The 17,184-nt window shown below is 44.8% G+C and overlaps 1 protein-coding gene across 1 annotated transcript; it reads right to left on the reverse strand.

Moving 5' to 3' along the window:
- Positions 1 to 258: 258 nt before the first annotated feature.
- On the reverse strand, positions 259 to 16,886 carry RRP9 (ribosomal RNA processing 9, U3 small nucleolar RNA binding protein). The gene is made up of 15 exons (XM_063123375.1): positions 16,687 to 16,886; positions 15,282 to 15,364; positions 14,773 to 14,879; positions 13,556 to 13,623; positions 12,363 to 12,404; positions 11,380 to 11,506; positions 10,402 to 10,526; positions 8,960 to 9,052; positions 7,891 to 7,991; positions 6,395 to 6,529; positions 5,046 to 5,108; positions 4,813 to 4,958; positions 2,708 to 2,787; positions 1,178 to 1,251; positions 259 to 443 (listed from the first exon to the last, which is right to left on the reverse strand). The coding sequence occupies exons 1-15, from the start codon at positions 16,771 to 16,773 to the stop codon at positions 338 to 340; spliced, it is 1,437 nt and encodes a 478-aa protein (XP_062979445.1). The 5' UTR covers positions 16,774 to 16,886; the 3' UTR covers positions 259 to 337.
- Positions 16,887 to 17,184: the final 298 nt, after the last annotated feature.

Below are 17,184 nucleotides of genomic sequence, written 5' to 3' on the forward strand. Positions count from 1 at the left end.
ATGGACAATAAAACTGCAGGACAGAACTAACAGGTGTTGCCCCAATAATGATCTTAAGGTACCTGACATTTCTGAAGATTTGCATCTGGTTAGTCCCAGCTTGAAAATCCCATTTCCTTTCTAAACTCTTAAAGGGGTGTAGGCCTTTATGCCTTTAGAGAGAATTGATTAGCCTGGGAATGCCTGCCCCCTTATTTTAGGAATCCATAACCCTGCTGAGGCAATACTGAGAGGATAATTAAGAGATGGCTGCTACCATTTTACAAACATAAAAGCTAGTTTTAATGTACAGGTCAACTCAAAGAGTTTCCCCCAAAGTCACTTGCAGAAGAGAATATTAGGAGCCTTCACCAGGTATCTGTGCATTGCCTGCTGTGGCCTTCTTGAGCGGGATGATGCAGATGCTATTTCTGGCCTCTTTGATCCTCCACCACCGACCCAACCTGCAATTCAACCCAGGTAAATTATGTCATCTGCTGTCAAAACATTCCTCTTAAGTGCTACGAACGATCGAGTAAATCTGAAAGCTACACAAAGGTCTGAAGCAAACAGTTCAAACAAACAACTCCTACATGCTGAAAGATTCCATCAACATACAAAAATTAGTTAAAGAGATGTAAATACATTTGCAACATGTTTCACAGTGAGATACTGACAAGACTGAACTGGGGCTACTCGTCCGGGGTCAGGATGTCCTTTTCACAGACATGCCCAGCGTGTTTTTTTGTTTCTCAAGGACCAACAGCTGAACAGCAGCACTCTGCTTCATGCCTCCCAGTCTCATGTCTCAACTGGACTTTAAAAAGGTCAGCCCAGATTCAACTGCAGTTTGCTGATGCTGTTCTAGAGAAAGCTTTAAGGAGGCTTTCCCACAATGAGCCAAGACTAGAGTGCTAAGGAAGGATTTTTTTTCATTCAAGAGGAACTAAATCTATGATTACAGTTTATGGGCACATCAGTACTAACAACTTCTGACAGTTACATTTTTCAGGAATCCTCCCAGTTTTTGTAACGGTACTAAGAATTCAGTAGGACAGTCCTCATCTTGTCTACGACATTATATTCTCAAGAAAGCTTAGGGAGGAAAGCAGTCCTATATGTAGTGAACATGCTTTTTAAGGGTGATTGGAAAACATGCACCTATATTGGAATAAAACAGAATGGCAAGACTGGATACCTGTGTTCTTGTCCAATTCCAGCAACAAGAAAGTTTCCAGAATTTGAGAATTTCAAGCTATTGACAAAGCCAACCTGAGAAGCACAAAAATAAGATAAACACTGGGAATTAGGGAGCTGTTTAGCTACCGAAACACAAGCTAACACGAGGGTTTGCAACCCTCGCCACCTTGTGACATGCCTAGGTTGTAGACACCAGGCAGCTGGACAACCACCTGTCAGGGATGCTTTAAGGTGGATTCCTGCATTGAGCAGGGTGTTGGACTCAATGGCCTTATAGGCCCCTTCCAACTCTACTATTCTATGATTCTATGACAGCTACAGCATAAGATAGGATTAACAAGTCAGAGCTTCTAACTCAACTCAATTCAAAATGAGCAAATAAAGCAGCAGCGGGATTCTGGAATGTTTCAGATGCTCAGGAGCGTTCTGCATATTCCGGCATAGAGTCCTGTGGCACTTTCAAGACAAACACATGTATTGTGACACTTGGAAACCTATTACCAGAATAAATTTGTTCGTCTTTAAGCTGCCAAAAAACTCTTTGTCGTTTTTACTGCAACTGAAACACACATTCCAGGGGCCACTGCAGACATTTGATCCATCAAACCCAGTGTTACCACTACTGGCATTTCACTTTATTTCTCTCTTTCCAATCAGACTCCAGATCATCCCCACCCCAATTCCCCCTTTATGTAGTATAAACCAATCCACTAATTTTTATTACATCTTTAAAAATGTCATTGCTTCAAAGCATCCCTTACTACTGAAGATCCTGCACAAAGGTAGTATCAACAGAAAGGGATTATCATTTTGCAACCATAAGAGGTCATTTTACCCTATGAATTATAATTCTTACCTACTGGGCATTTTAGAAGGGGGCCAGTATGATGTAGAGCAAAATCAACACATATTCCATATCAGTGTAAGCTCCCGACTACTCGTCAGGGTGACCTGGGACTCTATATTGCAGCTTACTTCACACAAGGGGCAGTATCCAACGGGGCACAACCGCTAACATAAATTACCCTGGACAAGCATGAACTAGTCTAGCACAACGCCAATGGCAATAGCTGTTTCCCGGGGAACTCAGGTGTGCCAGCTAACACTACTGCTATTGGGCAGCGTAGTTTATGTAAGTGCAATGTAATTTACATTAGCAGTTGCGTCGCACTGTCTACGCCCAGGAGTTAATCTAGTTCTCATGAGTTGCTTTAAGAAAGGAAAATTCAGATGCACAAAAACAAGCATTTATAGAACACCTTGTCGCATTCAAAGCATTTCATAGACATGCAAAAAACCTGCAAAGAATGTTGGAATCAGTTTCCCCATCCTGCAAGTGGAAAGATTGGCCAAGGCCCCCAACAAAATGAATGGCCAAAGTAAAGAGTCAGTGCTAAGAGCTCCCCTGGTTCACCAGTATGGTTTTGTCCTGTTTGCTTCTTAGCTTTAGACTTGTTCCCTGCGGAAGTCTACCTAGGAAAAGAGCGCTTTAGACAGGGAACTAAGCTCCCACTAGCACTTTCCTCACCAGGGGAATCTCAAAGAGCGGCTCCAGCTTCCGGAATCCCTCTGCGCACTTCCACAGCTTCACACTGGCACTATGGGAACCTGCCAGGAACAAAACAGGAGAGGGACGGCTTTCACACAACTGAGGAACTACAGAGGGCTAAGAAACGATGTTTCCCCTAAGTTCAATCAGCTGGTACTACTTCTTTTCTTTTTTTTACATTTTTTTTTTTAAAATTTTTTTACACATACAATAATCACACTACATCAACTCAATATACCACAATAATGAAATTAAAAAAAAACTTATTAAAATATAGTAATATCAGCTGGTACTTCTGGGGCTCCACATTTGCCAACCAATTCACCCGAGCCAATGAGAAGCGTTTTCTTAAGCTTACTCTGGGACTACTGCCTCCTCTGGCTTGGGGCAGTTTGCTTCTTCCTGCTTGCAATGCATCTTATGTACACTAACGCAGGCTCTTTTTTCTTCAAAAATCTGGCTGCTAAGAAGTCCTTCCTTGGACCTCTCATGCATGTACAGTTGATCCAAGAACTAATGAACGAGAAGCTATATACCATGTACTATGCACACACTCTCCTATCTCAGCAATTAGGGACGTTTGACCCTTTCTAGCCAAAGATTCCTAACCTGCTCAACTAATCTGCACCATTGAGATGTTATACAGGACCCCTTGCTATAAACAGATATAATGTCTGCTAAATTAATCAGCAGGGTTTTTTTTTTTAATGTTCACTGTTTTTAACTTTTGTAAACCGCCCAGAGAGCTTCAGATATGGGGTGGTATATAAATTTAATAAATAAATAAATAAATATATAGCCTAAATTTATAAAACCAAAGGTGTCTACAAAAGCACTCTGCTATCTCCTTTGACATCACAGGCCAAAACATTAGAACACCTTGGGAAGGGCTTTGGCTCAGGGGGAAAGAGCTTCGCATGCAGAAAGTCAATCCCTGGCATCTCCAAGTAGGGCTGGAAAAAAACATCTGCCTGAAACCCTGAAGAGCTGCAGCCCATCAATCCACAATACTGGGCTTGATAGACCAAGGGCCTGACTCAGTATAAGGTATCTTCCTATGTTCCCTGGCTAATGGCATCCAAAGGGGGGAAATTTGATAAGCGGTTCAACTACAAGTGCACGGAGACCCACCTCGACATCAGACAGCCTAAAATATTTGATTGCCTTTAGCAGACCCACGTGATACTAGTACAGGGACTGCAAGTGCAGGTGCTCTGAATGTCATTTACTGCTTAACAACAGGAGTGGGACTCCCGTGGTCCTCCAGAAGGTGTTGGACTCCAACTCCCATTAGACCCAGGTAGCAGAGCCAATGATCAGGGATGATTACAGAGTTTATTTATTTATTTATTTATTTAAGTATTTTTATGCCGCCATTCAGCCAAAAAAGGCTCTCACGGCAGCTTACAAAAGTCTTTCTTGACAGTCCCTGCCCACAGGCTTACAATCTAAAAGACATGACACCAAAGGAAAGGGGATTGGGAGGGAGGAGGAGGAGGGGGGAAAGGAAAGCAAACTCAGGCACTACAATCTTAGTTGGAAAGTTCAGCAGTTACAGTTGGTAGCAGGAGGGAGGGGGCTCTCAGCTGGAGCTGGACCCAGGCACGGTGGAGAGGTGCCTGGCTGCTGCTTCCTCCCTCTCTGGTGACCTCTGCAGTGCAACTCTATAATCATCCCTGTAAACTACCCAGACAGCCTTAGCTATTGGGCAGCATAAATATGTAATAAATAAACAAATAAAATAAACAACATCTGGAGGGACACAAGCTCCTCAGCCCTGCCTAAACAAGGATTTTGAAATACATTGCAAAATGGTAACCAAACCAGCACCTGTTAGGTAAGCATTGACCCCATTGTCAGATGGAAACAAAAGATGGTTTCATACAAGCTCTTTAAACAGCCATGGTACCCACTGCGCAGAAAGCAACAGTGCAATCCTATGCTCAGATGCGTTACAGGATTTCAGCCTAAGGTACAAAGTCAGCTTCCGTTACAGCAGGCCTTAAGAGAAAGTCCAGCTCCCTCCTGCCTACCACCCCGAGGCAACAGGAAAAGCAAGGCAAGGGTCTCACAGCTCGAGGCACCTGTGGCTATGAGGTCACTGTTCAGCAAGGCAGCAACCGAAGAGATCCAATACGGCTGTTCCAGGCCCTGCGTGCCGTGGCGACTGTGGGCTTGCTTCACTGTGGCTAGTGGCTTCTTCTTTGAGAGACCCCAGAGGGCTATTGACCTTAAGGACAGTGAAACACAGCAATTATACCAACTGCAAGAGCCAACGGGCAAAAGAGCAAGATCCAAGACTTCAGCGCATTCTTACCCATCATCTGCACCAGACACCATGTGCTCCTCATTGATCAGCTGGATACAATCAATAGAGCCCCTAAACCAAAAGAAGAAACCATGATTGGTTTAAAACTTCACGCTCCAGTCTAATAAAGAAGCAACCTGAAGAGTCCAGACTATCAGCAGTCAACAGCAGGCGTTGTATTGCTTATATGTAGCATCTAGGGAAAGGAGCTTAAACCAGGCGATATAAATGCAGGACAGGAGCTGACAGCACACTTCAGAACCATCTCAGTCAAAAAGACTTCTTCACCCAGCCTACTTATAGGGAAGACACAAAAGGTCACAACGCAAGATGCTTCATGGATTATCTTGATGGGGAGAACTTCCCACCAGGAGATCCAAACACAATGGGCTGGTTCGGATGTAATGACTACCCATGGGTTGCAAACGATGTAAAGTTTTAACCCAACAACAAACCATGGGTTAAAACTCTTGACAACCCAGAGTGCTGGGTTCACAACTAACAACCCAGTAACAGGGTATTCCTAAATGGAAATGGTCAAGAAATTCAGAGGCAGCTCATTTCCACACAGTCACAACTACCCATAGGTTAAACAAACCATGGATAGTGGTTATATGTGAACCAAGTATTCATGCCATCCTTGATGTCACTTAGCCTAGAAAAATTATTATTCAGCACCAAAGTTGTTCCACCAGTTCCGCCTGCAGAAGGCGCAATTTTGATGCTAGGAAGGAGCACTTCTGAAGTGGCAACTTCATGTACATCAAGTCTCATAAATGATGTGTCTACTTAAACCTCAGCATCATAGATCTACTTTTATAATCTGGGCTTTATAGTGCTGGTAAGTCACCAGTCTTGCATTTAGGCACACAAACATTTGGAAGAATCCATCCCACACAACAGGGCTTCCACATCTCTGCCCACTTTCCCTTCCAGCTCCAACACCCTACTCCACACCCTACATTACTTGGGGGGGGGGGGGGGCGGGGGGGGGGCTGCAGCAGAACAGAGAAACTGGACACTCCCCCCTCCCCCCTACACACACAAACCTTTTGTGGTTGGAAGAGTTACAAGGGGCTGTCTGGATCCCACCCACAACAGGTTCAGAAAGAGGCTGCAGACAGAGGCAAGGGTCTAAAAATAAACTGAACAATGCAATGAGGGGGAGCCACAAATGAGTTGCAGAGGGCCAACAGCAGGTGTATTTAACTTCAGATGACAGCAGAGCTGAAGCAACAATGCTGGGGGGGTGGGCTTGTCTGACATACAACATGCTGCACACGGAGCACAGACCTCCCTTCCCACCACTTAACTTGTTGAAGGGAAGACCCTGAATAGGGGCTCGTTCCCATACGTACCGGTGCCCATAAAACACAAGCTGAGATTCCTCAGGGACTTTCCAGACTCGGACAGTGCCGTCCCTCCCTCCTGCCGTGACACAGCACTCCCGGCTCAGGCTGTCCAGTCCCGTGATCACATCTTGATGCCCAAACCTAAAAGAAGGGGAGCAGGAAGAAACGAAGCTGGTGAGATGGACCTGCCAACTGGGTGCATTGGAGAATCAGGCAGGCCTTCTGAAAACGTGCCACAGCACCTCACTGCTAAGAGCTCCACAAGTTTGGCTTTATATGGTGAACATATGAAGAGCCATGATGGATCAGACCAAGGGTCCATCTAGTCCAGCGCTCTGTTCACAGAGTGGCCAACCAGCTGTCAGCCAGGGACCCATAAGCAGGACATGGTGCGACAGCACCCTTCCATCCATGTTCCCCAGCAAATGTTGCATATAGGCTTACTGCTTCTGATACTGGAGATCACCTAGTTAGTGGTATTCAGAAAAGCTTGGTCCTACAAATGCTCACCCCCAATACAGGAAAAGGTCCCCTTTTCCTTTGGTAGCTTCATGAGAAGAAAAGGTTGGCAAGGGCCCCCTCCTTTTACCATGGTGAGGAAACTGGAGCTACGGAGATTCTTGTGCATTTTTACTGCCACGGTCTCAAGGATTGTGACCAGCATATAAGGAATAGGGCTGAAGTGAGGGGGCTCTATGAAAAGGATTCCTTCCTTGCTGCAGACAATTCAAAGCAAGAAAGATGAACAAGCCTTGCAGCTCTAATATGCTACAGCCAACCAGGCAGGTTCCCTCCCATGCAGCTTTCACATCTCAAACAGTGGAAGTCCCTACTGGGGAAACTGGGTGCAGGGACAGGGTTTTGATGAAAGACTTCCAAAAGAGCACAGGGTCGGCAACACACGGTCTGCATGTGCCCCCCTCCCTGGCAAGGCTTTCCCCCACTTCTTGCATTGACACTGCTGTGCTAATGAAATTTCATCCGCGGAATAGCAAACAGGCACATTTTCCCTTTAAAGCAAGGCCTGTGGGAAATGTGCACCTTTTGTTTTAATGCAAAACAAGCGCTCCCAGGTCTTCCAGAGGGGAGGGTTGCATGGAAACAAGGCATGCATTTGTTTCGAAAGGCAGCTATGCCTTTTGGGCCACCGCTGGGGTGGTGGTGGCAATTTTGGCAGCGGTGGGGTTGTGGTGCCCGGTGGATTCCTGGAGTGGAAATTGGCTCCCAGACCTTCCAAAGTTGCCCAGCCCCTGCAATATAGGTTTGCATAGCCCGAAGCAGTGGCAAACTTCCTTTGCCAGCTATGCAATAGGCACAGCAGCTGAGAAGAGGAACCACCCCGTTAACTGATTACAGAGGCCAACTTACAGCCTACCCTCTAGATCGGCTTTCTGTAACTTACAGAGAAGCCCATGACTGCTGCAGTTCAGATACACGCCACATACGTTGCTCAGGGACTTTCCCCTAGTCCCACAAGTGTACAGAACAAGCATGCTCCTTACAAGGTTTCCACGTAGGCATTCTCTGCCACGTTCCACACTTTAATGGAGCGATCGTGCGAGGCGCTGTACAGCTGGTGTGTGCCCTTCCGGAAAGACAGGCCCTGCGTGGGAGAAAGGGGACAGAGGTATGGGAGAGGCGGCAGACCGAAAGAGGATTTGGTTGCTGCTTTCAGTCATAGTCACTTGAATCTCTCCGTCAAACCTAGCCCACATTCTCCCCAGAGGAGAGAGTGGATTTCAATTCTTCTAAATGAGAGACAGGTAAAAGCTTATTTTACACCTTCAGCAATGGTCATGAAAACTTGATCATTAAGAAAAAAAAGATCCACAAGGACTGAAAGATATGCTATGCACATTAGCACTCTTACTTCTTTTTTAATTCTGCTTTTCCGTTTATTATTATTTTCGTGGGCGTGGGGGGGAGTGCCAAGAAAAGGCAGCATGAGAATATAGGCAGACAGGCCTTAAACATATAAGTGCCTCAGATGACATTCAGGGCTAACCCAAGACATTTTGTTTCCTGCATAGTAACCACTGAGGCAGAAAATCTCATGAAACAATAAATTAAATAACTCTTATTTGTTGCCCCTACATAATTACCCAAAATCAAATGCCTGAGGCAGCTACTTCACTCTGTTTAATAGTAGGGCTGGCTCTACACTCTTATTTTTTATCATCAGTACTACCATTTTGCACTTCCCAGTTCTAGTTAACATACCAAAGCACATCCACAAGCAAAAGGATCTTGGATTCCTTCTTATCCTGCCTTTCCTATGATGCAGCTTAAGGCAGCTCATAAAACAAAATTAAAAATCCATAGTAAAGTAGAAAATAAGTACAGCTAGCAGGAATGTTGATTATATTGGCCAAATAGCAATCAACTAAATCGTGACTACTGCTTTTGTGCGGGCTACTTCTACAAAGCCTACCCTCCAGGTGACTGTGAACGTCTTTATTCATATAATTGTTCCTTCATTTTAGGACACAACATTGAATGCATCAATAAAGTATCCACCCACCCATCCCAATCTATAAAGCCACTGCCTTGCAGGTTGTAGAACTCACTCACCGACACAACATCACGATGACCGGTGAACTTATACAGGTGCCTGCAGGTTGCAGCTTCCCAGATCATAATGAGTTTGCTCCTATCCCCTGTAGCCTTTGTGGAAAAAAACAGAGCAAGACACTCTTATCAAAGCCCACAACCCTTCAGGAACACTGCGCAATCTAGACCAGCCCACCAAGCTCCAACTACAACTCCCATAATTGCCCCCCAACCAATCTGGAGGGTCCCCTAAACATTCCTGGTAGCATTATTAAGATGACCATTATTAAGAAGATCTAGACTTTCTGAGCAGCAATATTAAGGTGACCACAAAGACCTACTAAGTCAACCACAGGCCGATTGATTGGCTCTATGTCTTTCACACTACTCAGCATTTTAGATCAAGTATTTAGAGCCCCTCCAGCTAGGATACAAGCAAGGACCAGTAGCAGCTCCACTTTGTTTACTATTAGCAGTTGACAACAGCAGCGGTGAGCCTTCACTATTACTGTGAAAGGGCAGACCTACAGCACAAAACTAGTTGAGCCACACACACCAACACACTCTTTATTGGCATGACCCAAAATACATAGGTTGATCAGCAGCCTATGTATGACATTCTCAACCTAACAAATGGCCCACCAATTGACGAGAACATAAGAAGTGCCCTGATGCTGGATCAGACCAAGGGTCCATCTAGTCCAGTACTCTATTCACACAGTGGCCAACCAGCCATCGGCCAGGGACCAACAAGGCAGGACATAGTGCAAGACCACCCTCCCCCGCGTGTTCCCCAGTTACTGGTGCACACAGGCTTACTGCCTCGAATACTGGAGATAGCACCCACCCACCAGGGCTAGTAGCCATTGATAGCCTTCGCCTCCAGGAATTTATCTAACCCCCTTTTAAAGCCATCCAAATTGGTGGCCATCACTACATCTTGTGGTAGTGAGTTCCATAATTTAACTATGCGCTGTGTGAAGAAGTACTTCCTTTTATTTGTCCTGGATCTCCCACCAATCAGCTTCATGGGATGACCCTGGGTTGTAGTATTTTGAGAGAGGGAGAAAAATGTCTTCCTATCCACATTCTCCATACCATGCATAATTCTGAACACCTCTATCATGTCTCCCCTTAGCCTCCTTTTTTCCAAGCTAAACAATCCCAGTTGATGTAACCTTCCCACGTAGGGGAGATGCTCCAGCCCCTTAATCAATTTAGTTGCCCTTTTCTGTACTTTTTCCAGCTCCATAATATCCTTTATTAGGTGTGGTGACCAGAACAGTACACAGTATTCGAAGTATGGTCTCACCACAGCTACAGTTGTCAGAGGTGATGTCCAGCCTTTGCAATGAAGAGGAAAAAACAAACTGCATAGATTCGGAACTCAAGTATTTCCCCGGCTCTGCTAGAGACCAGAGGAACAACTTCTCCAGAATGGGAGGAGGATAGATTCCCCTTACCAAGTATTTGCCATCTGATGAGATTGCCATAGAGAGGATGTGCGTTGTGTGGCCAACGAAACTGTTCTCCGTCCCCTTCTTTCCTCCATGGATCACATGCAGTTTTTTCCCACTCTCCACATCCCCTAAGAGACAACAATTGTCTAAGTCAGCTGGACAAGGACAAAACAAAAATCACCCCGTCATTTTCAAATTTGAGGATCATCCCCCTGCCCAACTTTAGTTGCATTTTTTTTAAAGTGGCCTCCATTATTTCATATCAGTTAATGCACATTCTCTTTATATAAAAAAAGAGCCTACCAGTTCAAACCCATTGTCTCTGTGTAAAAGAATCGGAGGGAGAACTAAGGAAAGCTGCAGCCAGTCAGAACACAGAGTACAGGGCAGCACGGCCTAATGGTTTCAATTCAGTTCAAAGCTGCTCCTTTAATTTGCTTATAAGGAGATGAGAGTACCGTCTGGCTTTTAATAGCCACCAGTCCAAGCAGACATGGAAGGAAAGTGACATGGGCTAGAAAACAATATACTTCAACAAGAGACTACTAGTGGCAATACATGCCAATTTAGTTGCCGAGCTGAACCGTTTGCAGGCCCAGTTTTGTAGATCTAGCACACAAGTAGAATTTCCAAAGTAGAGAGAGCTGCTGAGCTTCACTGTGAAGAACAAGCCAGGAAGTGCTCAAAATACACCAAGTGGGTAATGAGTGGGGAGAAAGGACCAGTACAAGTATATCACAGATATGGAGAAAGGCCAGCCACGATCGCAATGTTTTGTCAGTGATACTGAAACTTCACCTTCACCACCTGCATAAACAGGAGAGTGGCACGTCAACATTCGATCCAGGCAACACAGAATTGAACCACTGAGCCCGGCAATTCTACAGATGAAGTCTCTGATATTCATAATGCTTATTCTCTTTCTCTGCCCCCCTTTTCCCGACCTGGATGCTATATCCTTTTGTAGAGATTAAGACTCACATTTGATGATGGAGCAGTCTTTGGCTGCAGAAAAGATACATTGATCATCTGGCGAGATGACCAGACAGGTGATGGGCAGTTGGTGACCTCGGAGTATCCTGATGTCAGAACTGTCTGGAGGCTGCAACTGTCCAAAGAATAACAGTAAGATCGGCATTCAGGCCCAGGCATCATACTGAAAGTAATATCAGTTTACAAGCTTTCCCAAAGTAGAGTTAGGTAGGAATACTGAAGGTTAGGGCACAGAGACAGCTAGGCCATATTCCACCTCCCACCTCACACACACACACACTAATCTAGCTGAAAATGCAGGAGTGTTCTTTTGTCAGTGATTTGCTCCAGAAGTTGAGAGCGAGACCAAATGTTCGGACCACCAAGCTCCTGGTAACAATGGGAATTGCAGAAACTGCATCCAAACCAAAGCACTTGAATTTACTGAGCCAGATATAAAAATCAGTCTTGACTACTTACCCCATGGATCCATCACAAGTCATTTTGCATTGTGTGATAAGATTTCAACTCTGCTTAGCAGTGTGATGCAGCTCAAAAGAAACACTGCATTCTATTGCCTTCTCAAGCTTACACAGACAACGTCCCCCAACCCCATAGTAGATAAATAGGATAGCAGCACTAACTATTTTTACTCAAATAAAGGCCAGGCAAGAAATTTTAAACTGGACCATCTAGCCAGCAAAAAAAAGCAACTTCTTCAGAACATAACGTCAAGCAAACTGATGTTGGCTACTGCTGGCAGAAACACTAATGTTGGACATTAATGTCCAAGGAAAAGGGAGATCAATTTTTTTTAAAAGCTGATGAAATTACCCAACCACACCATCTTCAAGTGACCTCAAACAATAGAAGAAAGGGTTTCACGTGTCAATTTATCAGAAATAATATATCTCCTCTGCTCCAAGGAATAAACCAATGGCTGTTCTGAAATTCTGCAGGGAAATTGCTAAAGGGAAATTGTTTCTACTTACAATTTTCGCAATTTGTCGCTGCAATTTTCCTTTCTGTTCAAGCTATGGGAGAATAAAACAGAACGATCACAAGAATCCTCTCTTCCACCTTCACATGCAAAGAACAACGAAGCATAGGCAATGCCCACACACACGGCTGAATACTGCTTAGTTGACAGTAGCCTGATGTCCATCTTTCTTTCTTTTTTTAAAAAAAAGATAACCCTAAGTTCCTAGCTCTCGTGCCGCCTATCCAAGTCTCCATGTGGAGAGAAGACTTGGAAAACTGTGATTTACAATATGGTCTAAATGTTGACCGATATGGCTTTTACTTATTGCCTCCACTGTCTTAGATACTCACATTTCTTCACTTCAAAATAGAGCCATAGTTCTACAGGGCAGACATAGTTTTGAAATAGGGCTAAGAACTCAAATAGTTACTACCTCACTGAATGGAAGACAAGCAGGTAGTGGTATGATACTTAGTGACAGCCTAGAACCTGCAAAAATGCACTACATCCATTAGCCCAGGTCTAACGGCCTATCTAGGCCCATCTTCTAATACATGAATGGAGAAGTTAAGAAATAACCCCTTTAGCTCCTGCTGAGTTGAGTATCCAACAGAAAACAGATCGCCCAACCCTTTTACTAGTTATGTGAATACTTTTACTGAAGATCCAGTGCAAATTACTAGACCATGATTAGGCTCTCCTTGAGAGGCAATCGCTGTGGCATTTGACAAATAGACACTCATTGACCTGTGTGGTTCAACCTGGCTCAGCAGAAGAACATAGAGCAAGGGTGGGCAGTTTGGGGGGTCTGGACCTCTGGCAGGCAGCACTCCTGCTGTTGAGCCACAGAATTTGGTGTGTGTGTGTGTGTGTGCACACACACACACACACACACAAGCCTTCACAGACTCCACTTGGCTCTTTGGATATTCAGACTGACTAGGCAAAAGAAGACTGCTCATTTTTCTACTTACTGCTATTTTGGAGAGAGTCTGTCGCTTTTAAAAGCCTTGCCCACATGTCAATGAGAGTTGAACCAAGTCAGGCCCTACAGTATGTGAAGCCTTTCTTTTAAATTCTGTAGTGAGAAGATGCCACTTATTCCACATAGAGAGGGGGGACTTTTGCTTTCCTCTACCCAATCCAAGAGACAGAAACTGACAGCTTTCTTCAGTCCACTGCCACTCTAAGTATCCTACTCACCACATCTTCCTTCAGTCGGCCAGCAACCAGGTCCTTCTCAAAGGCCTCTTCTTCAGCCTTTTCCTCTTCTGTCAAAGGCAAGAAATCATAAGCACCACATAAGAATCAGGGGCTCAAAAAAGATTAGAAATAAGAATTCAAGAGATTTTTGTTTTTTGCTTTACTGCAGCCTCTTTAGTCAATTGGAGACTTTCCCCTGCAAGAACTAGATGAAGCATAGACATTCGCCAAGGCCCTAAGGGCCAATTTGTATACGCACTCAAACACAGGGCTGTCTCTTGAAATTGCTATGGCCTGGTTCACACGCAACAACAATTTACAATTTTTAAAAAATTCTGGGTTGTAATGAACAAAGCAGCATGCTGGTTAAGCACCCTATATTTTCTGCCATGACTTGCAAACCAGGAAACTTAGCTTGCCTCTTCCCTGGCAAGCCAGATAAAGAACCTATAGTTTGTTTCTGGGTTATTTCTTTGGCTTATCAGGGGTGAGCGACAAGCCAGAGTTCCTGGTTAACACATAATGCTAAATCAACCATGGAGACAAGGTCCATGGATTGTTAAGCTGTTTGCAGTGGGAGCTATCAGGCTGCATGCACCAGCAAGCAGCCCTGTTCACAACAACACACAATTTTTAAAATTGTGGGATGTCATTATGCATAAACTGGGCCTGCGTATAGCAATTATTTGCTCACAGCCAACTTATCACATGAACTGGCTGTGGTGCACACAACCACATTAGTTTGTTTGCATGATCACAAGAATCATTCCTAGGTCAAACACCAGATATGTACATTCTGTTCAAGAATTGTTCAGCATAAGAAACAACCAAAGCCAACCCAGCAATCCCATACACTTTCTTTTGAAAGTACAGTGCTAACTCCTAATAAGTGAAGCAATTTCCAAAAGTTAAATAGTTGAGATATCAATGTAAGACACACAGGTTAATTTTCTTATTTCACAAATTTGGTTAAATTAGTGCAATTGTTTCCCCTTCATATTAGACTGAAGGACTCTATTTTAAAAAATCCACAAACTTTTCATGAGGAATTCTCATCGCTATTCTGGATTTTCCCTTTTTTTTAAAAATCACCTATGTGAAAGTTTTGCAATATATAAGTTTGTTTAAGCATAATGAACAGTCTGGTTAAGTCATCAACTAAAAATTCTTAATACATGAGCAGTCCCATTATATCAAATCCTGCCTCTCTCTAGCACCTTGTTGTCGAAGCTGCTCCAGGTATAACTTTGCTAATCTCAGTTTCTTCTCTTGTGGTGTCTCCTCAATCTCCTCTTCGGCTTCGTTGTTCTTTTTCTTTGTTGGACTATGGGTGAGAAACAGACAAATCTATGTAGAAGCATCTAATTTCTCTCCAACAAACATGCATCAACAAGAAATAACTTCATGATCTCCTCAGAGAGAATGCTTCAGTCCTCTATGGCAGCCCATAAAGGCCAAAAAGAACGATATCAAGGAATCCCACAGTAGGCTTCACGCACATAAGGCCTTTCCCCAGATAGTGAAGGTATACGAGATTCACAACTTGCTATATGGTAAGAAGGATTTGTAAAACCATTATCTCGCCCAACTACTTTATGCAACATCTGCCTAGAGGGGAGTTCATTCAAAGTTTGCTTCTTACTGTATTTCCCCCAAGATTATCCAAAGTTATACTACTTTCCTTCTAAACTAGGAAAGGACACCAAAGTATCTGGAATATCCTTACATATCTGGTTCTGAATCACTGGAGATCTCCTCATTCAACTTGGAGCCAGCTTTCTGCCAGGCTTTTTCCTCTGTGACAGGAAGCTGTGAAATGAAGCACTTCTTTTAGAATAGAACAACTGCAGGTCTGCCAGGATGAAATATCACTATATCATAAGGCCTTTCTCCAGATATTGAAGAACAGGAATGAGAAGCAGAAAAATTAGCAAACAATGAATAACTATAAAACTGTATAATCCAATCCCATTTTACAACTAAGATGTGCTCTGCCAAAGAGAGAACCCGTAACAGTCCACCCAAGTGCAAGTGTGAACTACAAGGCTAGGAGTGGAGACCAATTGAAAGGCTTTGACCTCAGATCACAGAACATGACTGCTAGTGCTTATTTAAACACCTATTTATGTTTGTCTACAAGGCAAACCACAAGGGTGCTTCCAGACTAGGCTTTTACTGTGCAATCACACTGCCTCATTCAGTGCAGTAGACCCAGATGGCAACACCTTCTATTTGTAAGCATCCCATGTTTTTGCAATGCTCTGTCTTTATTCTTACGAGAAGAAAAAAAATCCATGGGAGAAGGAGAGACTGAATAGCTGCACAATGCCTTTTGAGCAGTAGCATAAATGCCCTCTGTCTGGAAGTACCCCAAGTCTGCTGAAGTTCAAGGCTTTAATCCAAATTACAACTTCCAGGGTGCAAACTCCACATACTGGCCCCAATGGGCTTCCTTCAGAGTAAGATTTAGGTTGGCGAAATGCAGAAGAGGGTACAGCTCCTACACCTTTAACATTTGTGTGGGAGAGAGAAGTTATTCCATGCTGAAATTAAAGGTGCAGAAGGAGTCCTGTCCTGTTTTGCATCTGGCCAACCCAGTAAGGGCTCAATCCTATGCATCTTTAGACTGAAAAATGTCCTACAACACCCAGCATTCCCCAGCCAACATGGCTGGCTGGGGAATGCTGGGAGTTGTATTACTTTTTTTCTAGGGGGGGAGGGGGGATGCTGGTAGTAGGTTGCAATGAGCACTAACTGCACGGTGCAATCCTATGCATGTTTAGAGAGGAGCATGCAGGGCTGTCCGGAGAATGCTGGGAGTTTTTGGATCTCTTTCTGTCTGAGGAAAGCTGGGAGTTGTATGACTTTTTTCCCTTGTCTAATCATACATAGGATTGCATCCTAAAGTTAGGCAAACAGCGTTCATTGCAGCCCATTCCTTGCCGTCTCAGAAATTCTCTCATAATACCAGCCACTTTTCTCTCTCATTGCAGAAGACGAAAACTTCTCTCTGTACCCATAAGAATGGTCTCGAAGGTGGGCAGGTGAGGGACCGAGAAGAGCATGCCGACAGTTAACGGGCTCCCTCCCGCCCGCCCTTTGCTGCGGACCATCCCATCCCCCGCGCTGACCTTCCGCCTCTTGCGCCCAGCCCCCGCGGCCGAAGCTGAAGCCCCGCGCTGCTGTTGCTGTTTCCTTTTCATGCCCGCGGCCGCCATGCTGCTGCCTCACCCGAGACCGCTTCCTCCACGTGGCTCTCTGAGTCAATCCCCAGCGCCTTCCCATAGGGCGGAAACGCCTCCGGCCTTTCCCTATTGGCTCAAATTCTGCCTGGCTCGTAAGATAGGGCAAAGAGGTGGGCAAGGTTACGCCTACTTCGCCGGGTTTACTCTCATTGGCCCGGGCCAACGGGGGGGAGGCGGGAGTACCACCTCTATTATCTTACTGGCTTGAAATGCCGCTCGTCTTCGCTTCGTAGTGGGGCTTTTCCGATGGGTTCGGCGCGTGCTTTCAGTTGGGCAGATGAGCCGGTGGTGCTGGGTGGGTCTAGCCGCTTGCGCAGTGTGCTGGATGTGCCATGGGGGGAGTCTTGAGCAGCGGAGAAGGAAGGATCCTCCGGGCAGGGCCGT

This window comes from Elgaria multicarinata, chromosome 3, assembly GCF_023053635.1.
Source record: "Elgaria multicarinata webbii isolate HBS135686 ecotype San Diego chromosome 3, rElgMul1.1.pri, whole genome shotgun sequence".
NCBI classification, from domain to species: domain Eukaryota; kingdom Metazoa; phylum Chordata; class Lepidosauria; order Squamata; family Anguidae; genus Elgaria; species Elgaria multicarinata.